Source organism: Colletotrichum tamarilloi, assembly GCF_030869305.1.
Source record: "Colletotrichum tamarilloi strain Tom-12 chromosome Unknown Scaffold_23.1, whole genome shotgun sequence".
NCBI lineage: Eukaryota > Fungi > Ascomycota > Sordariomycetes > Glomerellales > Glomerellaceae > Colletotrichum > Colletotrichum tamarilloi.
In genome coordinates this window covers 430543-454750 of record NW_026849406.1, presented here as the reverse complement: position 1 = coordinate 454750, position 24208 = coordinate 430543, and the positions used below count along the sequence as shown (strand labels likewise).

The 24208-nt window shown below is 53.9% G+C and overlaps 9 protein-coding genes across 9 annotated transcripts; 4 read left to right on the top strand and 5 right to left on the bottom strand.

The window, feature by feature from the left end:
* Positions 1 to 188: 188 nt before the first annotated feature.
* Positions 189 to 2663, top strand: CTAM01_07537 (uncharacterized protein; the record flags this gene model as incomplete). Its single annotated transcript, XM_060523559.1, has 3 exons — positions 189 to 377; positions 438 to 939; positions 988 to 2663. 3 exons carry the CDS (start codon positions 189 to 191, stop codon positions 2661 to 2663), a joined length of 2367 nt encoding a protein of 788 aa, XP_060381935.1.
* Positions 2664 to 5573: 2910 nt separating this feature from the next.
* CTAM01_07536 (T-complex protein 1) lies at positions 5574 to 7417 on the bottom strand (the record flags this gene model as incomplete). Its single annotated transcript, XM_060523558.1, has 4 exons — positions 5574 to 6712; positions 6761 to 7082; positions 7140 to 7306; positions 7372 to 7417. The coding sequence occupies 4 exons, from the start codon at positions 7415 to 7417 to the stop codon at positions 5574 to 5576; spliced, it is 1674 nt and encodes a 557-aa protein (XP_060381934.1).
* A 639-nt stretch (positions 7418 to 8056) lies between these two features.
* Positions 8057 to 10426, top strand: CTAM01_07535 (heterokaryon incompatibility protein; the record flags this gene model as incomplete). The annotated part of the gene is made up of 1 exon (XM_060523557.1): positions 8057 to 10426. One exon carries the CDS (start codon positions 8057 to 8059, stop codon positions 10424 to 10426), a length of 2370 nt encoding a protein of 789 aa, XP_060381933.1.
* Positions 10427 to 11730: 1304 nt separating this feature from the next.
* Positions 11731 to 12374, bottom strand: CTAM01_07534 (uncharacterized protein; the record flags this gene model as incomplete). The annotated part of the gene is made up of 2 exons (XM_060523556.1): positions 11731 to 12072; positions 12147 to 12374. 2 exons carry the CDS (start codon positions 12372 to 12374, stop codon positions 11731 to 11733), a joined length of 570 nt encoding a protein of 189 aa, XP_060381932.1.
* Positions 12375 to 13471: 1097 nt separating this feature from the next.
* On the top strand, positions 13472 to 15253 carry CTAM01_07533 (prostacyclin synthase; the record flags this gene model as incomplete). Its single annotated transcript, XM_060523555.1, has 3 exons — positions 13472 to 13719; positions 13843 to 14268; positions 14350 to 15253. The coding sequence occupies 3 exons, from the start codon at positions 13472 to 13474 to the stop codon at positions 15251 to 15253; spliced, it is 1578 nt and encodes a 525-aa protein (XP_060381931.1).
* A 550-nt stretch (positions 15254 to 15803) lies between these two features.
* On the bottom strand, positions 15804 to 17752 carry CTAM01_07532 (2,3-bisphosphoglycerate-independent phosphoglycerate mutase; the record flags this gene model as incomplete). Its single annotated transcript, XM_060523554.1, has 4 exons — positions 15804 to 16612; positions 16667 to 17048; positions 17110 to 17462; positions 17722 to 17752. 4 exons carry the CDS (start codon positions 17750 to 17752, stop codon positions 15804 to 15806), a joined length of 1575 nt encoding a protein of 524 aa, XP_060381930.1.
* Positions 17753 to 18583: 831 nt separating this feature from the next.
* CTAM01_07531 (uncharacterized protein) lies at positions 18584 to 19054 on the top strand (the record flags this gene model as incomplete). Its single annotated transcript, XM_060523553.1, has 1 exon — positions 18584 to 19054. One exon carries the CDS (start codon positions 18584 to 18586, stop codon positions 19052 to 19054), a length of 471 nt encoding a protein of 156 aa, XP_060381929.1.
* Positions 19055 to 19393: 339 nt separating this feature from the next.
* Positions 19394 to 20819, bottom strand: CTAM01_07530 (tubulin binding cofactor C; the record flags this gene model as incomplete). Its single annotated transcript, XM_060523552.1, has 4 exons — positions 19394 to 19612; positions 19684 to 20400; positions 20468 to 20628; positions 20711 to 20819. The coding sequence occupies 4 exons, from the start codon at positions 20817 to 20819 to the stop codon at positions 19394 to 19396; spliced, it is 1206 nt and encodes a 401-aa protein (XP_060381928.1).
* A 1998-nt stretch (positions 20820 to 22817) lies between these two features.
* CTAM01_07529 (uncharacterized protein) lies at positions 22818 to 23933 on the bottom strand (the record flags this gene model as incomplete). Its single annotated transcript, XM_060523551.1, has 1 exon — positions 22818 to 23933. The coding sequence occupies one exon, from the start codon at positions 23931 to 23933 to the stop codon at positions 22818 to 22820; it is 1116 nt and encodes a 371-aa protein (XP_060381927.1).
* Between the last annotated feature and the right edge of the window lie 275 nt (positions 23934 to 24208).

Here is a 24208-nt window from a genome sequence, read left to right as displayed (position 1 = left end):
GCACAACCTCTCTTACCCCCTAGCCCGGCACTTCTGCTTGCGCTGCGTGAGGTAAGTCTAGCCGTGCTGTCGCAACATCAATATCACAACCAGAGCTAACTTACACTCCTCCAGTTTCGGACCCATAGGTTCCCATCGACAACAAACCGACCGACGACAATCCCTTCCGGACTCAACCTTGCGACACAATGCTGTCCAATAACCCCCAAACCAGCAATCTTCATGCCCGTCACAGAGCACACCGACGCCAAAATTCGACACCGACGGCATTCGAAGCAGTGAAGATCCAGCCCTTGCCCCCAAATGTCCAGCGTCAACGAGCTCTCGGCCACCGCCGAGGCCTCAGCCTGGACACAAGAAGGCAGGACTTTGCACCGGTAAGTATGACTACTAACACAGGACTAGCACAACCGCAGCATGTACTGCGAGAAGCGCAGCAGCAACGCATTCAAGCACGCCCGGGCCCCCGCCAGCAGGCACACCTTCGACAACACTCACAACAACAAATTCACCGGAGACAGCAAATGTACATGGCCTCCAATGACCATGAAAACTACCTCATGTCCCCCCATGGAACGCCTCAGGCTCAGCGCTTCGACGCCACATGCTTTGATTCGTCTCCCATACAGTACAATCAGTATGGCCAACAGATGAATGACATGATGGCCAAGGGTCAGCAGGTCTATGGCGCCAACATGGGAGGCAACAAAGACTTTGAGCTCTTTGGCTCTGACAGCGCTCTCTCGACCCCTTCTTTCATGAACTTTAGCGACACTCCCAACACCCCTCAGGGCTGGATCTCTGAGGACGAGACTGCAAGCACAAGACGGTCTTCGCGGAGAATTAGCAATGGCATCATGGACAGAGTCAACAAATTCGAGACTATGGGCGTTGAGCAGATGCAAAGACCAATGACACCACCACACCAGGATGCAAACAGTACGTCTTTCCGAATCTCACTTCTGTTCAGTCACTTATACCATCTAGACTACTTCCCCCCAACACCAATGGAGACACCCCACGACAGGGCCGTCAAGCACGAGCCCATGTCTGCCAGGCCGAGTCGGTTCGCTGAGGGATACGACGAGTCCATGGAGGAGACTCTCAAGCCCGTGAGAAAGTCGAACCAACGCACTCAAAACATCTTTGAGGAGATGCGCAAGCAGTCGGAGCAGAACGTCATGACGGTTCCTCAGCAGCCCTCTCAGATCACCCATGGTCTGTATGACCAGGTTGTGCCGACTGCCGACTTCATGAACATGAACAACTTCAACAATGAGTTCCTGAAGATCCAGGAGGTTCCGGGCTACGACGGCCTCTCTGACGATCTCCAAGTCTCTTCCGACATGTCCCAGCACTCGACTCCTCACACTCCTCTGATGAACTTCCACAGCGCATTCGATAACCGGCCTGATCTCCACCACCCCAACATGACCATCGGTTCTATCTCGCCTTCCAGATCCTTTGACGACAGATCTTTTGATGATTCTCGCCTTTCTTCCCCTCATCGCCGTACCGAGTCTCTTGCCAGCATTGCCAGTGCCGCGAGCATTGCAAGCATCAACATCGAGGAGACCAAGACTGAGACCGGCGTCACGCTTGATGACATTGCTACTTACATCACCGGGCCCGATCCTGCAGATGGCAAATGGACTTGCACTTTCGAGGATTGTGGCAAGAAGTTTGGACGCAAGGAGAACATCAAGTCTCACGTTCAGACCCATTTGAATGACCGACAGTACCAGTGCCCTTCCTGCAAGAAGTGCTTCGTTCGCCAACACGACTTGAAGCGCCATGCAAAGATCCACACCGGTATCAAGCCTTACCCCTGCGAATGTGGCAACAGCTTTGCCCGCCACGATGCTCTGACCCGCCATCGCCAACGTGGCATGTGCATTGGAGCGTTCGATGGCATCGTCAAGAAGGTTGTCAAGCGCGGACGTCCCCGCAAGCACCGCCCTGAGATGGACGAGCGCGTCAACAAGTCGGCTCGCACAAGGACCAAGAACAAGTCGACCGCATCCACCTCATCGCAATCCGGCTACTCAGATAGCTCTGCGGTCAACTCTCCCGAGAACGACTTCATGATGTCGGATGACCAATTCGAGATGGGCGACATTGACGAACGTCGAAACTTCGACCTGCCTCTTCAAATCACCACAAGTTCATCCGCACCTATGCCTTCTTCGCCTCCTCGTCTTCACCGGGATTCGCACTTGGAGACTTCCCCGGCTGCGAGCCACCATTCCGAATACGTCTCCCCGGAGGCCCTGATGGAGGCACCCGTCTCGTTGCCCCAGCAACCGGAATCACCAGCAAAGAGCGAGTACAACACCCCACCAGAACTTTCCCAGTCTTCATCGCCACCACCCAATCAGTTCTTTGACGCCGAGCCCAATCACTCTGGTTTCAGCGATGATTCGCTGTTGGCTGGAATGAGAGGCAACGCTGGTCCCATCGGCAACACCAGCATCTCGAGCCTGGGCCTGGTCGATGCTGATGATGAATTGCTCATGAACATGAAGGCTTTCACAACCGAAGATGGCCTAGTTCAATTCGACCGTGACTCCAACATGCTCATGATGAGCAAGTTTGACGAAGAATTCGAAGACCCAGTCAACATGTTCACCAACAACGATGACGTTTTCTTCGGCAGCTCATGATGGGTAATATTCTCTGGCGAAACGGTTCCCTTTCGGAAAGGTGTAGGACGGTGTCACGACTTCTTTTCCTCGGCAACGTGTACGTTATGACGCTTTACGCTTGTGCTTGATCTTGGTCTTTCTCAGCACCCGCCACGGGACCATCTAATGACGACGGGTTATCGCGACGCTCTTCGTTCGCTGGACGGATGTACTATCACAACGGGGTATCAAAATGTTCGGTCTATGGGTTATTTTTTCGGTAATGATTTGGGTATTTTCGGCGATCAGCGGCGGTTTCTGGCTTTGATCTTTTCTGGTATACGGCAATGGGATTTGGAATGGAACATGAACCCAATTTCTGGCGCTGGGCGACCGCGCGTGTGCCTTGCGCCACGGTTGAGTTCTGGGATTACGCGATAGAAGAGATACGATGAATTGAATTTGGGATGGATTTCAAACTACTTGACCAACTGTGACTGTGGATGTGCAACAAATGTTTCCAACGTATGTGGCTGCTGACACGATGTGTATCGCCAACAGCGGCTGTGAGACTTTAGCTATGAGACTTTTCTTTTCCTTTTCTCTCCGACTTTTATATCACATTCCTAAGCGGAAGAAAAGTTCGTCATGGGAGCCGGTGCGTGTGACCTCGGGGTTCCACCTGTTGGAATGCAAAACATCTTCAGCAAAGGTGGCAGCGTCGAGAACTAGTCGGCTTGCCGTCGGACTGACTACTTCTAGGTTCTTACGATTGTGCTTGCGGCCTTGTATAGCTGAATCTGTTGGGGGTGTGCATTCCAGCTGTGGCCCCTCGCGACGGGGTGGTGAGGAGGACATGATGGATATATGACTTTCATGTTCTATTTTTATATGGGACAGCTTGTTCGGATTTCGAGGCCTCCGTCGAGATGAGATGGCGCTATCTTGGTGTCTTGGTCGTGTCATTGTTCCGAGGGCTTGAAGACTTCTGCTGAAGGACTACCCTCTAGGTTTCACCCCTGCGAAAGACGGCGTTCGCCGAGAAACCTGAGGTGTTCTTGGGAGTATCTTGCCGAGCCCTCGAATACTCCTTAGATACCAAAGGGTGAGGCCCACCCGTTAGGTGCTTCAGCCACTTTCACCTTCTCTCCTACTATAAGAGGCACAAGGGGAATGTGGCCGAGGGGTAGTTGGAGGGAGTCATAGATTAATCCATAAGTCTGAGGCCTCACTTAACCTAACCTTTTGTTCGATTCACCATTAATGACTTATTTTTCCCTTCTCTATTTCCCCCCTCCAAACGCTTCCAAATTTTTACCGAGTAATTGCTAATGGGAGATATGACACTGGCGGAAACGGATACAACCCGTTCGATCCATGGGACATGCATCATCCCTCCCCAGAAGACGATGCGACTGAAACAACGTGGAAGTTATCGACAATCAATGTTCTATGCTGCGATTTGGATACATACCGGGCTTTACGGAGAAGACTTTGAGTGCATAAGTTGTGATGGCATGAATCTTCCCTCAGGGATCTATCCAAAAGATCCGAAGCCAGATCTCGCAAGTCAATGATCGGACACTCTTCATTGCAATCTTAACACGCACCTGGGCTTAGTGGGAGGCAGGTTGCATGTAACCCGAATTCCGGCCAACCCAATGAATTGTCGTCTTAACACGCACCTGAATTTGATGGGAAAGAGGATCCATACAGCCTGGACGGAATCATTCCGGCCAGCCCAACGAAGTACGACTTCACTGCGATTTTAACACACCTCTGGGATTTGACCTGGGGGACGGTTGGACTCCTCTTCAAGTTTGTTGATCCCTTAGCTGACCGAAACTGACTTGAGACTTGGCTGTAAGTATCACTGCCAGCAAGGCAATTGCAAATTGTGGAAGGCAGGTAGGTGGTCGTCCATCAATTCCATGGAGTCGGTCTCGTTTCGATGCAACAATAGAAAGTGAGATGTTCATCGAAAAGCACACTGAGATCAGGGGCTTTGAGAGATGGTCAGTATCGTTTCTCTTCCAACTCGACATGTTATCAGTGACGGCCGCGTCAGCTTGTGAACCTCTGATTGAGAAACGACACGGAAATAATCTATAGGGACGACTCAGTCTCGGAATTTGAGTTCTATTCTAAGGTACCGCCAAAAACTGTCATTACATTCTATTATAGGTAGTATTGAATATGTAGGAGATCTTTTAAGGCGATGGCAAGTTTGATGAAGAACCGTTTGAGCGTCTTGATCGTAATGTGTATGCATACCAAGAGAGAGATGATCTCGTGGATGCACCGACGTTGGCCTGTCCGTCTGGGACCTGGAAAGACGACCCATCTGCCTTTGCGAACCATGGCTAGTTGTGAGCAATTCACTGCATTTTTAACCCCTCCTAAGGCGCTCTGATTGCCACCCAGATGTAAAGACCAGGAGAAGATAGGCCAATCAGGGCGACCTTCACTCGAGGAAACGAACATGGATGCCAAGCACTGCATTTTTAACACTCCTCAACGCCTTCGATTGTTCATTATTGTGGCGCCACGTATAGAGAAAGTCGAATGAAGACCATCTTTGCTGCATGCCTAGCACCTTCCCTGGCTTTAGCTGCCTGACCTCATTCATGGCTCACCAACCTCACGAATTAGCTGCGAACCAGCTGCGGATCGATTCACTGCGTTTTTAACACCTCACCAGGCTTCGACACACCAAACTGGTCTTGGCATTTTCAAACGAGTGCTACGCTTACATCGCGCGAAGTGTAATACTCCTGAGTAAGTGTTCATGACAGACGACAAATGACCCAGTCTATTCGGACTTCTTAAAGCCAAAGCCCCTGGGGGCCAGTTCTAGGTATCATACAGACGCCATTTCATCGATTCCTGAATTTTGATTTCCTTTTTTTGATTCTCATTCATTTAACCCGGTCGTAAACCCCCCCTCCTTTACCGACGAGGCATGCCCCGTCCTCTTCCTCTCAGAGCGCGCTGTGCGGCGCCCGGGGGCAGCTGCTGACCAGGGGCCTGGGGCTGCGCACTCTCCTCGTTGCGGATCGTCTCGTCGACGCCGAGGATGAGGCAACTGGCCTCAGTGGCGGCCTGGATGGCGTTGATCTTGACCAGCGCAGGCTCCCACACGAAGCGCTCCATCATGTCGGCAATGCCCTCGTTGATGAAGTCGACACCGGCCCAGGTGCTGCCCTTGCGGTGCTCCACGCGCAACTTGTTGAGGATGTCGGTCGCGTCGAAACCGGCATTGTCGCAGAGCTGGCGGGGGATAATCTCGAGAGCCTTGGCGAAGCTCTTGATGATGGCTTGTTGCTTGTGGGGGATGTTCTTGTCGGCGAAGCGGTGGAGGTATGCGGACACCTCCATCTCAGCGGCACCACCACCACCGACGATAGTGTGGTTCTTGATGGCGCGCTTGACGATCATGATGGCGTCGTGCAGCGAGCGCTCGACCTCGGCGATGAACTGCTCAGCACCGCCACGGAGGACGAGTGTGCAGGTCTTGGCCTCGGGGCAGCCCTCGAAGAAGTTGAAACGCTCGCCTCCAATCTGGCGCTCGTCGAAGCTTCCGCAGGTACCTAGGTGCTCCGCGAGGATATCTGAGCATGTAGACTGGACAGTGGCACCGGTGGCCTGGACCACACGCTCCATGTCCTCGGATGTGACGCGACCAGCGCAGAAGATGTCGCGGTCTGCGAAGTACTGGGTAGCCAAGTCGCCAATGGGCAGCTTGCTGAGCACAACCTTTGCGCCCGTCTTGTAGATAGCCTCCAACTTCTTGTAGATAATCTGCCACTCAGCGTCGACAACGGCCTGGTAATCGGACACCTGCTCGACACGGACCTCGGCGTTGTCCTTCTCGGCCTTGAGCTCCAACTCAACGTTCAAGCACACAATCTTGGGCTTCTCGAAAGACTTGGGTTGTTGCTCGAAACCGGCGTAGGAGAACGTCTTCTTGAATGCGACACCGTTGACGAATAGTGATTCGGTGAGGGAACCGCCGGGAATTTTCTTCACGCCGATCAACTTCTCGTTCAGGTCGTCCTGGTCCAAGGAAAGAACGGCGTCCACGACCACTGCGCCCGATTAGCATTTGTATCACTGGAGGAGTGCATCCAACATACTCTTTGTGAAGAACTCGGTGTTGCGCTTAATCAGCTTGCTTGTCATGGCGGTAGCCGCCAGCTTGCCGAGCGTTTCCCTTCTGTTGCTCTCGTTGGTGTCGATAGCAATCTCCTTGATCTTGTTGACGGCCATCATAGACGCTCTCCGCAGACCCTTGATAATAACCTGGGAGCTGACGCCCTGCTCGACGTGCTCCTTGATCTCCTTCAGGATCTCTCCAGCCAAGACGACGACGGACGTTGTGCCGTCACCGACCTCAGCATCTTGTGATCTCGCGATATCGACGAGGATTCGGGCTGCGGGGTGAATGATGTCGAGGAGCTATATGCGCGTCAGTATGCCCGAGTCTCCCCAAACAGTCCTTGCGGTCCTTCCAACCTTCATAACAGTAGCGCCATCGTTGGTGATAGTCTGTCTGCCGTTGGCATCGACCATCAAGAGGTCACCTCCATAGGGACCGAGAGTAGACTTGATCGTGGCCTGGACAGCCAAGCAGGCGTTGATGTTGGAGATAATCTGACCCTTGCCCTGAGAGGTATCGGTTCCTGCGCAACATGCTCGTCAGTCACAGTTTCCAGGTCGGCAAGGGGAAGGCGGTGGGGTAGCGCACCCTCTTTCAGAACAATAATGGTCGGGGTCTGGCCTCCGAACGACATTTTGGGCGATTGCTTTGATGCGACGAGTACAGCGGTAGGGATAACACTCGGCGGTATGTTCGGGATTCGTATGTCGTCGCGGGGAGAGGCTGTACTTGTGCTGTTCGTGGCCCAAGAAGCTTCTGGAGCTCCAAAAAATTATTGCAGCCTTTCGTGATGTTCCCCGGGCACGGACCAAGATGTGGCTGCCTTACTTGAGTTGGATTATGTAATTGAGGAGGGGTACTCGCGACCCCTGCCACTTCCCCGCCAAAACCCAGGCGCAAATTTAACATCAACAGTCCTTCTCAAATTCTCGACTTATGATGGATCAATCGTTGATAACCGAGCCCATCTTACGAGGATCCATGCTATACCGAACTATTGCTATACCGTCATTCTGGTTACGCTAACTATGACAGGTTTTCATATCGGCGCTTACTCTGGAGATGGTTGAAAAGGTATGCGTCTAAAGCTGGTCAAGGCAGTTCGAAAGAATGTTCTCACACCAATCAGCGGGCTCGCGGGATGCAGGCTGACTTGGCTCCCTCTCCCGTGTCTGCCTATTCCATCGCCTTCTTCAGCCATTCTATCAGTATTCTAGTCCTCGACCATCTCTTTAGTCACTAGAGGGGCTTGTTCATCACTTGCTTGGTTCACATGATGTCGGTGTTCACGTACAGCGAGAAACTTGCTCTCAATGAGATTCGACTAATTCAGCTTTTTCCGGGAGAATGGCTCGACGGCCTCGAATCTAGGCTATATGTGGCCGATCGAAATCATAAGTACCAAGCCTTATCTTATGCATGGGGGAGTTCGAAGCGGTCAAACCAGATCACCGTCAACGGCAAGATCCACAAGATCACATTTAATTTGGATAGAGCCTTGCGTGCTGTCCGAAGGCAGATAGAACCAATTACTCTCTGGGTGGACTCGATATGCATCGACCAAGATGATGCTGCAGAAAAGGGTCACCAAGTTGGCTCGATGCACGACATCTTCGGCTCGGCCACTGAAGTCACAGCCTACGTTGGAGATGGCCTAGATCGAAGCCGCAAGGATTACTCACGTCGTTTTGAGAAACTGGGAGAGAACCCCTTGACTGATCTCGGGAATCTGGATATCTCGACTTCGGATCACACATGCGAGAAGCACTGGGATACGCTGAAGAATTCTGAGCCCGGATCGCTCACGGAACATGAAGAGATCTTGTGTCTTTACAGCCTCTTTGCGCTGTTATACTTCAACAGTCACGACATAGAACGAAACCTCAGTGAGTCGCAGCTACAAGTGATCATCGAAAGGATGCGACTTTTTGCGATAAGCGACTGGTGGAGTCGGATGTGGATTGTTCAAGAGGCCTGCGTCGCTCGACGGCTCACTATGGTTTACGGCCGTGCTTTGCTTCCGTTTCACTACGTCGAGTCAGCCAAAATGCATTTGCAGTCACCCAAGATCAAACATCCAGAGCTGATCAGAGTTGTGCGCTTCTTGGCCGGCAGAGTAGATGCGATCAGTCCTGCTCGCCGCTTGAGAGAGGAGGAAGAGGAAACAATCGTCGGAGCAACTACAAGCAGCTCTCTGCTGTGGCTTCTCAGAAGATTTCGCCATCGCAAATCCTCGGAGCCGCGAGACAAGATCTTCGCTCTCCTCAAGCTTGCTGAGGACATGAAATCGAAACGGCCATTTCTACACAACCAGCTGAGTATCCAGGCTAATTACGAGGATGATGTCAGTGAGCTCTTCTCCCACGCAACATTTGAGATCATCCGCCATACCGGTCTGCTCTGGATGACGACACCAGACTTGCTTTCCAAGAGCCGTATCGATATTCCTTCTTGGGTGCCAGATTGGTCTTCCGAGCACATGGCTTCTGGTTTCAATCAGAGACGGTATCGTCTCCAAGAGGAAGCGTCCTTGGGATTCAACGCAAGTCGTGCACGGTTTTGCCACTACCCGTTGAATTTAGAGGGTCGAACTAAGAATATGTTTCCACGGCAACACCTCGAAGGCCTGCTCAATGACGACATAGCCGAATGGAAGCCTATTAATTTCCTCCCTACCATGATCAAATATACCTCGAGCCCGCCGTTTGAAGAGCACAGACAACAGTCTGCCTTGATCTTGAAAGGCGTATCTTGCGGCGTCGTTGACCATACCAGCCAGGTCATTCGCAGTGATCTCTCAAACGTTGGCCAGGCCATTGCCCAGGTTCGGGCCTTTTACGGAAGGAAACAAGGGCGGCAAAACCATCGAGAACCGTTCCTCGAGGCCGTTGCAACCTGCCTCTCCATGTCTATGCAGGTCCTCAGTGACGATGACGGCTCCCTCCGCACACTCGACCTTGACAAACGGCGAGAACTCTCCTACTGGGCCTTCGGGCAATACGCAGGTGCGCTCATGCGAGTGAGCCGTGATCAGAATATCCTAGAAGACTTCTATAGTGCAGTTGCAGCTTGTCCAGACGGATACACAGTTGATGCCATTGCCTCAACAGGAGGGTCGCTTTTACGATTTGAAGCTTCAACAGTACCTGACGGCGACCAACATCAGTGGAATGATGACTTGGATACCAATGAATCGTATAAAATCGCCTGTTTACCAAAGGATTATGATCTTCTAGAGTGGACCGAGCCGGAGGGTACTTCATGGATGGAGGACACCGTTCGGACTATGGCCGCAGGAAACCGATTATTCGTTACAGATCGAGGCCAAATTGGGCTAGGCCCAGGCAGCATGTGCGTGGGAGATGAGCTTTGCGTTCTTGAAGGCGGGCTTATGCCATATATGTTACGAAAACACTTCGGAACGATCTGTACCGAATCTTCGAGGGTTCATCAGATGGAAAGCATCAAAGGCGTGCACCGGTTCACAATGGTCGGAAGCTGTTATGTTGATGGCATCATGACTTGGGGCGACGAAGCGCATGGCTGGGGAGATAACGCTGACGATATCGAGGAGCTGGATTCAAAATTGAGGCGAAGGCTTCACGCTCCTGAACTTGCCGAAGTCGCGTTTCTTCTCGTCTAAGTGACGCAGCATAGCGGGATGGCACTGCCGGACCGTCTGTCACAGTCTGCTGCAAGCACACGCGGAAGAACTCTTAGACTATTCCTAATATCTAAAGAGAATGGAAGAGAAAGCGTTGTCGCTATCATTGTAAGGATTTGACGGAGACTTTCATTTCGTCGCGATCCTTGGGGGGTGATTGGGCTCTCTGCACAACGAGCTGTCTTCCTAGAAAATGGATCTGACGCGGCGATGGCGTAACCAAGGATTGGATAGCTAGTCACTCTTCTCTCAACAATATTGTCATTGATACTCAGTGAGCTGTTGGCTATCAAACACAATGCATCCATTCGAAAGCCTAACCTTGCAATCTTGCAGATTTCCTCCCGAGGCGAAAGCAACGAGCGTTCCCGGGTAGCTTTACTGGTCCTTCAATGGTACGGTGATCTAGCTCTTGTCTTGAGTTCCCAGTGATCATCAGCTAAGGGAGGCATTGCTATCCGGAGGAGAAGACCTAAATTTTCGCAGACCGATGCCCTGTGGTGATGTTCCGTCCTGTGCCCGTGCAAGCCAAGTGTAAGCTGAGGTAATTAAAGTACATCTCGAGAGCTTGCAGAAACGTGCCTTCTTCTACAAGTATACTTTGTTAGGGTCCAGCAGAGCCCAGGGACGATGAGATGCATGTGATAATCTCCGCTATTGCTCGTAGGGCTGTCCCCTCATATGAGGCGAGTGTCATTGCAGGACATTCTCTTCTATCGCGTGTGTCCGCGCAAGTCCCTATACAGGACTATCAGACTAAAGACAACTCCACTGCGCCGTCTACTATTACAACCTACGGGTCTCTTAGGTTGTTTCGATTACCTAGTCTGTACGACTGACAGGGTCGCTATTGGTCGAGCTTCAAGTTTCATTTAACGTTGTGCTATGTAATACGCGGATAGTATCGTACGAGGCACGTCACCTTTTCCGCTATAGACTATACTTCGCGACATCACCTTGAACATGAGGTTCAACTTGTTTGGATCCTCAACGTCGCAACTAGCTCGTGTCACTTCTGATATCGTGACTCTGTATTTGAGTTTCATCATCTGGGCAGTATTACTCTCTAGCTCGAGAGGCAGAAAGTCAATAGACCGGGGTGATTCGCTTTCAAAAACGTGGTTTCCACAACTGCTTCATTGCCCATCAAAGTCAAAATCGACGACGGCCCAGAGTGACAGTCTCTATCTTGAAGGCGCGGGAGACATAATGGCGAACGCGAAATGAGCTTTCAACTTTATACATGATCGCCTGCTTAGACTACCTTATAGGTACCTTGTCCACTAATACGTCATGACGTGAGTTCCACCGTTGATGGACCAAATATCACCAGTAATGTACGCCGCATCAGGCGAAATCATAAACGCCAACAGCGCGCCAACCTCCTCCAGCTTACCCAGTCTCCGGAGGGGGACCCTCTTCAGGCCCTCCTGCATGGCCGGGCTGGCGGCGATGCCCCTCTCGAGGGCGGCCGTGAGGATGGGGCCGAGAGCAACGGTGTTGCAGCGGACGTTGTCCGGGCCGTAGGTTGCTGCCGTGTGCCGGGTGAGGGCGTGCACGGCGGCCTTTGAGGCTGCGTAGGCTACGCGGATCGGCTCCGGTGTGCCCATGTAGTGGCCGCCCATCTTTACTTCAGTCAGCTTTCTGACTTTCCTCATACGTTTGCTGCAAAATCGCTGGGGAGAGGAGAGCGACTTACACTGGAAATGTTGATAATCGTGCCCCCACCAGCCGCCTTCAAATGCGGCAGCGCATACTTGGTCGTAAGAGCATACCCCGTAGTATTCACCAAAAATGTGCGCTGCCACACGGCGGCATCCATATCGAGCACCGACTTGTCATTGCCCAGGTTCTGAGGGCTCAGGTCGGCGCCGACGCCTGTTGCTGCGCCGGCTACAATTACGCGGAGTCCTTCGACACTGGCCATGATGATCTTTACTTAGGGAGGATTTGAAAAGGAGGCTGGGAAGTGTAATGGAATTACGGCGAGTCGGTCTTGAAATGGGATGATGCAGCGGTTTAGAGATGCAACTTTCAACATTCACTCATACTCCAGGATTCAGCTATCGCTTTCTTATACGTCAATTCTTCAACCCCATCCAAACTATAAAGCTCACATTTCGTACCGCTGTACGAGCCAAAACCACAGCTTGCCGTGCAGCCTGTGCTGTGCTGTGTTCTGTTACAACTTTACAATTGGAACGAGGCAGACTCGGGATCGCTTCGTTAAACACCCCCCTGGCAATGCGGAACCGAAACCGAGACCGGGGCAGTCTCTAGGCCTCTGTAGTTTCATTGGCGCGCGGGGAATTAACAAAACGCTTTTTCCCGCCTAATGCTGGTTCGGCCCAGAGCTTGGCGATGATCCCAAGCTTGACGGATAGCTCCCCCTCAACCTACCTGTCCCTGACTCCTGCAAGATAATGCTCGCACGACACACGCCAATGTCATGCTGCGGCCACATGTATGGGCACCTTCTCTGCATATCTTTAGTTATACGCGGACAGCCTGAGCAATTAGAAATGCCGTCTCGAAGATAATGCCCAATGGCAGGGCGGGAAATCGTAATCCTACCCCCCTTTCGCCGAGCTCTAGGATCCCCCGCTTGCTTAAGCTACCTAGTTTCCTACTCATGGATGGGAAAACGAGCAAAAGGCAAGGGCAGTGCGAGTCGCATATGCGAAAAGAAGGTTTAGGGAAGCTCGTCTGAACCGTGCCTCGTTAAACAAGACCTGTACCTGTCACCCTATGTTTTGATGAGACGGCTTGGATGTAGAGTCCGAAGAGGTGGAGGGAGGGGGGGCAAGGGAAGCGAAGGGTTTGGGCGAAACGCAGTCGAACGACTTATATAAAAACACGAGGCACGTCTCTCACTGCCGGACGACGAGACAACGACACTTTTCACTTCACCTACCCTACCCTACGCTAACTCCCCTTCACTGTGAGCTTGTTTCCTCTTTGACACAGATCTCACTTCCCCTTTCGACAGAAGCTTGATCTCTTCTTCTTTGAAGCCTCACGACCATGGCGGATTCCTCGAGCGCCGCCGCGACCGCGGTCGCTACGCTGCTGGAGCGCTTCAGCTCGACATCTTCCGTCAAGCTGATTGCCTCGGCTGTAGCCCTCGTCGTCACGATCCTCATGGTCATTGACAAGTTCGTCGCCGCGCCCGTTGATCCCCGCGAGCCCCCCGTCGTCAAGGGCCTTCTCCCCATCATCGGCCACTGGATCACCGTGAACACATCGTACCCTGGTGTCTACGAGAAGCTGGCGTAAGTCGAACAACACCTCTCTCAACGCTTTAGACGCTCTAGAAACGCCCCTCAGAGGCGGGACCTCATGAAGAGCATCATGGCAAAGATACATCACTGACAGCCAAATCTCTCTACGTGTAGTAAACGCACAAAGCTCCCCATCTGCACAATCCCCGTCCTCGGCAAGAAAATGTACGTCATCAACAGCGCGCCCTTGGTCCAGAGCGCCATGCGCAACAAGACGCTCGAGTTCGGCGCCCGCATCGAGGAGATTGGCCGCGCCATGGGCATCAACCCGGACGTCACCCACCGCCTCGTCAAGGAGAACGCCGTCGAGGAGATCTCCCGCGTCACCATCTCGGCCCTGTCCGGCGAGAACCTGCTCAAGCTGAACCTGAGCGCCCTCGACTACATTGGCAGCCGCTTCAACGAGGTGAAGCCCGGAAGCCCCGAAAAGATTGATGACGTGTTTTACTGGGCTCGTGGGTTGATTGGTGTTGCGACGACGAGGGCTTTGTATGGCGAGCATAGCCCGTTTAACAATCTGGAGCTGGTTGATGCCATCTGGTACGTCTTCATTCCGTTCTCTTTACCCTCGCGTCTTCTTCTGTTCTCCCTGTCAGTGTGTGGCTAACATTCTCGGCGCAGGACATACGAGAGCGGCATGGGCAAGATGCAATACGGCTGGATCTCCAAAATCATCGCCGGCAAAGCCCTCGAAGCCCGCAAAAAGATCGTCACGGGCCTCGTCGGCTACTACATGCGCAAGATGGACCAGGGCCCGACCGTCTCCGCCACCATCCGCGGCCGCGCCGAGTTCTGGCGCGGCTTCGGCCTCTCGGACATCATGCTCGGCGCCATGGACTCCCTCCCCGCCGCCTCGACCGTCAACACCGCGCCCTCCATGTTCTGGCTCATCGTCAACGTCTTTGCCAACCCCAAATACCTCGCCCGCGTCCGAGAGGAGGTCGAGTCCTCGGCCGCGCTGGCTATCACCGCCGAGGGCGGGAAACGCGTCGCCACCATCGACGTCACGGAGCTGGGCAAGTCGTGCGCCTACGTCGTCGCGTGCTACCGCGAGACGCTCCGCTCGGAGAACACCGTCACCGGCAGCCGGACCGTCACGAGCAAGGACACGACCATCACGGACCACGAGACGGGAAGGCAGTACCTCCTCAAGGAGGGCGTCGAGGTGCAGTGGAGCGCATCCGTGATGCACAAGAAGCCCGTCTGGGGCGAGGACGGCGAGGAGTTCAACCCGGAGCGGTGGCTCAAGAACACGCCCGACATTGCCAAGGGCACAAAGGAGTCGTTTGTACCGTTTGGAGGCGGCAAGCACCTCTGCCCCGGCCGCAACTTTGCGTTTGCCGAGTTGTTGGGCGCGGTGGCGTGCTTGGCTGTCGGGTTCGAGCTCGAGGGCGTGCAGGTACCGGATCATGAGATGCCTTTCTCTACTTCGGGTCTGCGGTCGCCGATTTATGGAAGCAAGTCTAGCAAGGCGACTCTTTCGAGGCGGGCTGGATGGGAGGATGTTGAGTGGAGATTTAAATAGAGGATCGAGGTGTTTCTTTGTATGGTGTGTTGGGCTTTTTAGGGGTAGTAGATATACATGATTGGCGAAGCAGGAATAGGGGTTTCTTGGTTCGTGTCCATAGGTATGAGACTGAGATGAATACCACCAGAATATTTGTTTTTGTTCATCATCAGTTGACACCTGGCCTTCCGCCAGACAAATTAGAATGGTAAAGGCTTATTTGGAAGCTGAATCAGGGACTTGTTTTGCTGAAAGAACGTGAAATCTCTGTATGACAACCCTCCGGAGGAGTCTTGGGCCATGAAGAATATGCTGCGCGTTCGACTTCAATAAGTGGATGAACGTAATGCAGAACCATTCATGTCATTAAAGCGTATTCTCATTTTCTTATCTCTAGGGATGTCTATTGTCATCATGATCCTTCACAACACACGCCAGCACTGCACTCTGTCAACTTTTGTTTCTCCCCTATGAAAACCGCTCGCCAAAGACACACCCTCACCTCAACTCCGCCGTCAGCCGACAACATCCCGCCCCAACCCAAAACACAGAAATAACACAAATGCATTTATGCCTTGGACAACAGGTTCGCGCCAGTCATCTCCTCAGGCTGGGGCAGACCCATCGCAGCCAAGACGGTAGGCGCAACATCACCCAGGACACCGCCCTCCTTCTTGAGGCTCCAGCCCTCGGGGGCGTTGGCCATGATGAAGGGCACCTTGTTGGTGGTGTGCGACGTCTTGGGCTTGCCGTCGGGGAACTTCATCTCCTCGGCGTTGCCGTGGTCGGCGGTGATGAAGAGGACGTAACCCTCCTTCTTGCAGGCCTCGTAAATCTTGCCAATGGCCTTGTCCGTGGCCTCGACGCCGACGACGGCGGCCTCGTACACGCCCGTGTGGCCGACCATGTCCGGGGGCGCAAAGTTGTTCATGACAAAGGGGAATTTCTGCTCAGCCAGACGCTTGGCGACCTGGTCGGCGACGCCGTCGGCCGACATCTCGGGGGCCTGGTCGTAGGTGGCGACGGACTTGTTGGAGGGGACGAGGTCCTGGGACTCGTCGCGGGTCTCGAGGGCAAAGACCTTTTCGACGCCGCCGTTGAAGAAGAAGGTGACGTGAGCGTACTTTTCCGTCTCGGCGATGTGGACCTGCTCGACGTTTTGCTTGCCGAGCCACTCGGCGAGGACGTTGCCCATGTGCTGGGGCTTGAAGGCGATCTCGAAGGGGTAGTCGACCTTGTACTGGGTCATGGTGACGAGGTTCTTGATCTTGGGGAACTTGAAGTCGGGGAGGACGGAGCGGTCGACGTCGCCGAGCACCTGGGTGATTTGGCGGACACGGTCGGAGCGGTAGTTGAAGAAGAAGACGGTGTCGTCGTCTTGGGGTTTCTGTTAGTTATGAAGTATGGGGTTTTGGGGAAAGAGATGCTCACCCTTGATGCGGCCCTCGTCGCCGCCGACAATGATGGGAGTCAGGAACTCGTCCTTGTCCTTGTCACCGCCCTTGGCGTAACGCTCCTTGACGGTCTTGACGGGGTCGGTGCTCTCCTCGCCCTTGCCGTTGATCAAGCCGTCGAGGGCGATCTGGACTCTCTCCCATCTCTTGTCACGGTCCATGGCGTAGTAGCGGCCGACGACAGTGGCGATCTCACCAATGCCAATCTCCTTGGCGGTCTTGACGAGCTCCTCCATGTAGCCAGCGCCGGACTTGGGGTCGGTGTCACGGCCATCGCCGAAGAAGTGGATGTAGACCTTGGGGACGCCGTACTGCTTGGCGGCCTTGAGAAGGTTGTAGAGATGCTCTTGCTTGGCGTGCTGGGAGGGTTGTGTGTTAGACGATCATAAATCTTGGGCTGGAAGATGGGCTGGAACTCACCACGCCACCGTGGGAGACGAGACCGCAGAGGTGCAGTCTGCCGTTGCCGTTCTTGGCACCCTCAAAAGTCTTCTTAATGACCTCGTTGTCGGCGAACTTGCCCTCCTTGATGGTCTGGTCGATGCGCACGACGTCCTGCCAGACGACGCGGCCGGCGCCAATGTTCAGGTGACCGACCTCCGAGTTACCCATCAGACCCTCGGGCAGGCCGACGGCAATGGAGGAGGCGTCGAGCTCGCAGTATCCGGTCTTGCTCTGGGCGAAGTCGTCCATGACGGGGGTCTTTGCGTTGGTGATGGCGTCGCCATCCTTGGGGGAGTCGGCGCCGGGCACACCCCAGCCATCAATCACGACTGTAGGAGCGCAAGATCCACAAGATTAGCCAGCCGACTTGGAGATAGAGGATGATGTAGGCAAGGGTGAGGATGTAATCGGGATTGGATTTGGGAATTAGTTGCGGTTGCGGGAGAGGCGAGGGGACTGTTTCTGCTGGCGGCGCGTTCTGGTGGTTTTGGTGGCCAGCCTCGACAACACTCACACCACCACCATCTCCATCACCGCGGGGCTTCGACGAGGGGCACGGAGGGTCTGGAGGGAGATCTTTGGACGTACTCAGGCAGGCCTTCTGGTCGGTCTTGGCCATGGTGAATTAGGTTATTTTCTGTGCAGCAATTTCTTTACAGAAGGGGATATCTGGATGAAAGCAGAGTTCTAGGAAGTGCGTGATTTTTTCTGTTCTGGGAGATGGAGACTTTTATTTACGGCGTCGGCGGTGGTGGTGAGAGAAGTGCCAGGCTGGTTGAGGAGATTTGATTGAATCAGCCAATGTACCACCTTTTCTTAGGTACAGTGAGCTTTCCCGGCGCCTGGGCTGTTTTATCGGTGTCGGTGGTTTGGTGGGGGTTTATGTCATAGTATCGCCGATAATAGATCCGTGCCGTGGCACTCCGTAATCACACTGTCCACACAACCGTTTCTTCCGTCGAAAGTACAGTGCCAACTCTGTCAGAAACGGTGCGGGCTGCCCGGCTGCCCCTCTGTTGACTTTCAACAATTTTTAGCTACCAATCGCCGCGCCGCTAAAACGCCCGTGGAAGCTCCTTGCCCCGGCGGAGCTTCCCCCCTCCCTTGGCCCTTGGCCCTTGCCGTTCCAGCTTGACACGACCCTGGACGCGGACGGACCTCACCGAGCAACTGCTTCTCTCACCTCACCTCACCTCACCTCATCTCATCCCACCTGGGTACTGTACCTACGCCTCCATCTCCCCGTCAATTGACTTTCCAAGCCTCGAGCACGCAGCCAACGACCATCCTTTCTCCATCACGCACCTACCGCGAGGCTGAGAATAGCCCGATACCTCTCCACAAATCACCCGTTTCACCGACACTTCTCACCACACTTCTGTCAGCAACGCATAACGTCTCCTCTCCGTTCATACAAGACTCCGAGACCAAGCCAAACCAAACCACCAAAATGCCGCCTCACCCCCTCGAACTACCCCCAACCCTCTCCCCAGACGCCCTCGACACCCTCACCGAACTAACAGGCATCCTAACCCGCCTCCGAACCGCAATCCAAACCTCGGGCTCCTCCTCCTCCTCCATCGGCGGCGGCCTCACCACAGGCGCAACACCAGCCGGCGCCGGCGCCACACCCAACCCTCTCGGTTCCGCCGCCGGCGGTGCCGCCAGCCCCAACGCGCCGCTCTCCCTCAAAGACGTCCCCGCGCAGACCGACGCCCTCAAGCACAAGCTGCAGCGCGCCCGCACGCAGATGCGTACCCTCCCGGATATGGAACGGACCGTTGAGGAACAGGAGGAGGAGATCAAGGAGCTTGAGGAGAGGATACGGATGCAGCGTGAGGTGTTGGATCGGTTGAGGGAGGCGGGTGTGAAGTTTGGGCATGAGGAGGGCGGGAGGGGGGATAAGATGGAGACTGAGTGATGCGAAGGATGGAACACGTGCGATGGAAGAAGACTTCAAGCGAGAAGTTGCGAAGGAGAACGAATGCAAGAGGAGAGGGAGAGAGATTGGGACGAAAAGTTTTTGCCAGAGTGAATTATTATGATACCCCGATATGCGAACTACCAAACGAAGAAATTTTGGACAGAAGAGGACGCTGTTTTTCTTGCGCCAAAACATATTATGCATCCCTTGCGGTACCTAGCAAAACCGCCTTCCTTGAAACTCCAAACCAGGATTCGACTCAGGAAACTTCTGCAAGTAGTGATGACCTCTCACTTTCCCGCATCCCGTCGATGTACAGCATGTTCCATCCGATTTTCAATGCTTCTGGACCCCGACCGCCTTGAGGATATCGTGCAAATCTTTGCCGCGCTCGCCCGGCACAACCTTTGTCCAAATCTCCTCGGCCAGCCTCTTCTCCTCGGGCAAGATGCTCCAGTTCGGACTGGGTTCTGATTTGAGCCACTTGAAGTCGTCTACTTGGTCCCACTGGTTCTTGGTGGGATCTTCTGTGGTGTCCTTCTCGGCAGTCAGCGGCTGATATCTCAAGAAAAAAAAAAAGGGGGGGGGGGGGGGGAAGAAGCATGGACGAGTAGGGATTTACTTACAAAGCTAGGCGGCAACGGCGCAAAGCGCATATTCGAACAATCCTCGATAATCGGGTGACTCGAGCAGTGCAGATAAATATCAACGTTCCTGCACTCGTGGATGCGCACCTGCCGCGCAGAAACGACAATGATACTATCCGACGCACCCGTAATATGCGCCGGCCCGGCCACGTTTCCCGCAACAATCAGACTCCTCTCGACGTTTTTGAGCGCCAGGTTCGCAAACGAGGTGTGGCCCGAGAGCGCGATGGACATGTCCACTACACACCCTTTTAGATCGGTCAAGCGGCCCGAACTCGTCGCCCTCGACGCCGAGGACGGGAGGATGATGTGCAGGCCGTCTTGGCCGAAAATTGCAATGTCCTTTGCGGTAGAGAAGCTGGGTTTCCGGACCTTGGTGGCGCTGGGGCGGGCCATTTCCTCGTTGTAGTTCTTTGGGAAGTTGGGGAGATCGCCGAGGCCGTCTGAGTCCATCTCCGTGGCGGCCTGGGTTACGGAGGAGGAGGGGGGAGCGGTGACCGGGCCGCCGCGGGATGGGGAGAAGGGGTCGGCAAGGCTTGCCCCTACAATGAGACGGGGGTCAATTTTGGGCGCGGCTGGGCCATTGGTGGTTGATGTTGTTGCTGAGCTGGCTCCGCGAGGTTTGAACTGGAAGCGGGAACGCGGGGCCAGCTTTGCCGTGGTCTCATTCAACTTGTCTGTGAGAGCTTTGACGGCCTGTTAAGTAAAGAGGTGTCAACGAGATGTAATAGGAAGCCTGAGTAAGTTATAGATTCAAACCCACCTGGGCGTAGTTCCGCTGGTCATACGAGGGAACATAGTCGGAAGCGTCGGCGACTTCGTTGGAGAGATTCGATATACCGGCCAGGATGTGATCAATGGCGTCCTGCCTCTCACCACCGACCTGAGATATGGAGCTCACATTGTCGATCTGCTCTTGTAGACCTGGGTGCGGGGTTCTTTGTTAGTATACGGCCCAGAAAACATCAGACGACCATTCGGTCCTTGTTTTACGGGGCCAACGTACCGATGACTTCTTCTTGAAAATGGTGATAAAACCTCTCTTTCGGATCCTGCATCTTGGTTACTGGGAGTCCTCCACCTACGGCAAATTGCTGAAGTACTTCGGGTGCCATTGTCGTCGTAGTGGCGGGGTATAGGTAGGAAATGGAAAAGTGGAAATCGTATATGATTTTATATGTGAAGGAACAGAGCCCAGCCAGAAAAGAAGCTCGGGGCTTGTGTTTCAAGCGAGGAAGGGATGAAGATTTGGGCCTACCTGATGAGAGGTAAGGCAAAGTAGACAAGCTTGGTGTAAGACGATCCAAAAAGTGGCGTGTCTTCAGACGATGGGGTGTGCGACCAAGTCTGTCTTTAAAAGTCCCGTCGTCTACACGGTCGGTGCCAAAAATCGAACCACGCGACTTTCTGATTGCTCGCTTCGTGACAGTGTACGCAGTATCAGCGTACTAAGTCAACGTAGCTGAGGTTGTTGTGACACGCTTGCGCAGTGGCTGGCGGGGAAGAGCCAAAAGGGGACCAGGGTGGCAGGAACGAGCTGGAAGATCCGGGGATGGACGAGGTTTTGCAACTCCCGAAGTGGGTGTGGTCGTCCAAAGTGAGGTTGTCTTGGGGTGTCTGGGGGTGTTAGGGTGGTGGTGTGCGTATGGTAGGAGGCGGAAGCGAAGAAAAGCACGTTACTTCCGTACGCGAAACAGGTGCCGAATCGGACGATGAAATGCAGGCAGGAGTGAGGTGATGGGTTCCTTCTGTACCTACCTATGATGGTGGGAAGACCGTTCAAGACGGCGTGAGGGGCACGGAAGGGACGCTTCCCATTTGGCGCTTGCCACCCCGGTCGACGTTGGGAGCCGGCCGACGCGGATTGGCCGCTCGGTCGATCGGTCGGGTTTTCTTCAGTGCTCTTAGTGGGGACCCTGGACCGGCGTGAATGTGGGGTCCTCTTCCTTTCCCTCCTAACTTCGATACGTGGGTACCTATATTCAATGTTCTCGTCATGCATATCAGTCACGCGAGTGGCAGCCAACATCACCACCGAGCAGCGAAACTACTGCATTGGGGTCTGACAAACAATCGAATCAAGCGGGGGGGGGGGGGGTGTTTGCTGTTCCATGCTGCTTGTGGTTTAAGGTCCTGCTCGAACAGCAAACGAACGCTTCGCCTCCCCCGCATTCCCCGGATACTGACGCTCTGCCAAGACATCCCAGGACCCTGGATCGACGATGAGCTTGGCTGTCTGACGTCGTCTCACTATCCCAGGCTACTGAAGGGATGAGTTGAACGAGGCAGTGGATGAAGGAGATAATCACTGCGAGAACGGACATATCAAGCACTAGTATCGGTGCAAGTTGATGAGCCAGCCTGGTGCTAGGTCAACGGATGAAGCCTCGGAAGAATTGTCATTCCCTGCACTGATACGTGTAACACCAGCTGAGGAACATCCGGTCTTTTAGAGTTTTGGGGTACAGAGGGAGGAGGCCTACCATCGTCATCTTCCCGTCTCTCCCTTCCTTACATGTAGAGATTTCTTGCAAGCTTACTATGCTGGCGTCAGACGATACACCTGTTGTACATGCAAGTACAACTTGAGACGACTTTATAGCACGTGGACCGTTTTGCGCAATGACATACAAAAGCAATTCGTTCCGATGAGGCTCAGTGTCAAATCGCATCGTAGACAATTGACAAATGGCTGCCTCTCACAGACAATCTAAAGAAACCATCGAATACGAGACGAACCGTGTTGCGGCAGATGTAGCAGTTGATTCGTGGGGAAATGCTTGACAACGTCTATGCTTGTTTCGACAACTCCAAACAAAATCCATGTAAGGCTTACATGTTGATGAGGCTTTTCATAGACGTCAATCGTTAATCATGGCGAAGAGGCATTGGGTGATGGATGGGAGTAGGTGAGAAAGGGAAAGCGGTAGTCAATTTATCGAAACAACTAAACGCCAACACCAAGGCCGTAAGTCATGGCCATCTTCGCCGTATAGTAACCCGAAGAATACAACGGCGATATCCAAGAAGAGAGCAGAGAAGCTTCGTGCTTATTCCTCCAGAAGCAACCTGTGCCGCCCAAGAAGAGGGAAGAGGGACGAGACAACATATGCTCATTCCTCAACCTCACCTTCCTCCCAACAACCCCCCTCAAACATCTTCTCAAGCTCCCTCCTCAGCATTCTAAGCCTCTCCTCCGCCTCCCCCTGCTCCCGATCCATCTTCCGACTCCACGCAGGGAAATCCCCCGCCGCGCCAATCCTCTCGAGCGCCTCAACCTTGGCCCTCCTCTCGGCCACAAACTCCTCCACCCGGACCTTCTGCAGCCGCCAGAGCCGCTCCGCCTCCTCGAGCTCCTGCTGTCTCGCCCGGCGCCGCTGGCTGCGCTGGTTCACGCGCGCGAGACGCTTCTGCCAGCTGCGGCTGCCCTTGGGAAGTGCGGCCTCTGCCTCGCGCAGGTTGACGTGTAGGACCGCGTCCTCTTCTAGCTCCTCGGGCCGGTTGGCGTCGCGGATCTTTTCCCAGTTGCCCGGGCAGAGTTGCGTTTCTGCGTTGGCGGCGTATTGCTCTTTCCTACGGCGAGCCTCGCAGGGCTCTTGGGCTCGTTGTCCCTCTGGGATCTCGTCGCCCGCGAGGATGTCGCCGTCGGGGGTCGTGAGGAAGATCAGGGGCGCGTAGAGCTGTTGATGCTCGCGTAATGCGGTCTCTGCTTTTTCCTCTTGCTGTCGCTCTTGCTGTCGTTCTTGCTCCAGCTCCAAATTTTGCTCCATCCGCTGGTCATACTCCTGCTGTTGCCACAGGCGGTAGGCGTTGCGGAGCTGTCTCCAGTCGCCTGGACAGAGGAACGTCTCTGCGTTGTTGATGTGTTTTGTGCGCAGATTCAGGGACTCACGGGACTCGGTGCACCATGTTCCCTCTGGGATAGCATTGCCGAAGAAGACGTTTCCCTCGGTAGTGGTGAGCATGATGCTAGGAACACCAAGCTTCTGTTGCTTAAGTTCTTCAGGTACGACATCCTGCACCATGTCGCATTCGTCCTCTTCCTCGTCCTCGTCCTCGATAGCAGAGGAGTCTTCTTCCCACCATCTCTCGTTCTCGTCCTCTTCCTCGTCTTCGACCGCGCACAGGTCGTAGTCTCCGCTACTCCCATCGGCGCCGTCAAACCAACTAGTGCCGTATTGACGACGCCAATGAGAGAGCTGGGTGGCGGTGGCGGTCTGGGTATTCATGGTGGTATACATGACTACGGTTGGTGGATGATGAGAGGTGAAGAGAAATTTAGAAAAGAGAGTAAGGTAGTGAGAAGAGAGTGGGTTTAGAGAGTAGAGTGATGAGACGACGATAGGTTAGTTTGAAGAGAAGCGAGTGCTTGTTGGTTGTATGGGAAGTTGGGAACTGGCATATGCCGATGTAGTGAAGCAGAGATGGGTTGTGGATAGGAGATAGAAGAGAATAAGACTGCCAAGACGAGGGATATCTGTCTATTATATATCTATCAAAGGAA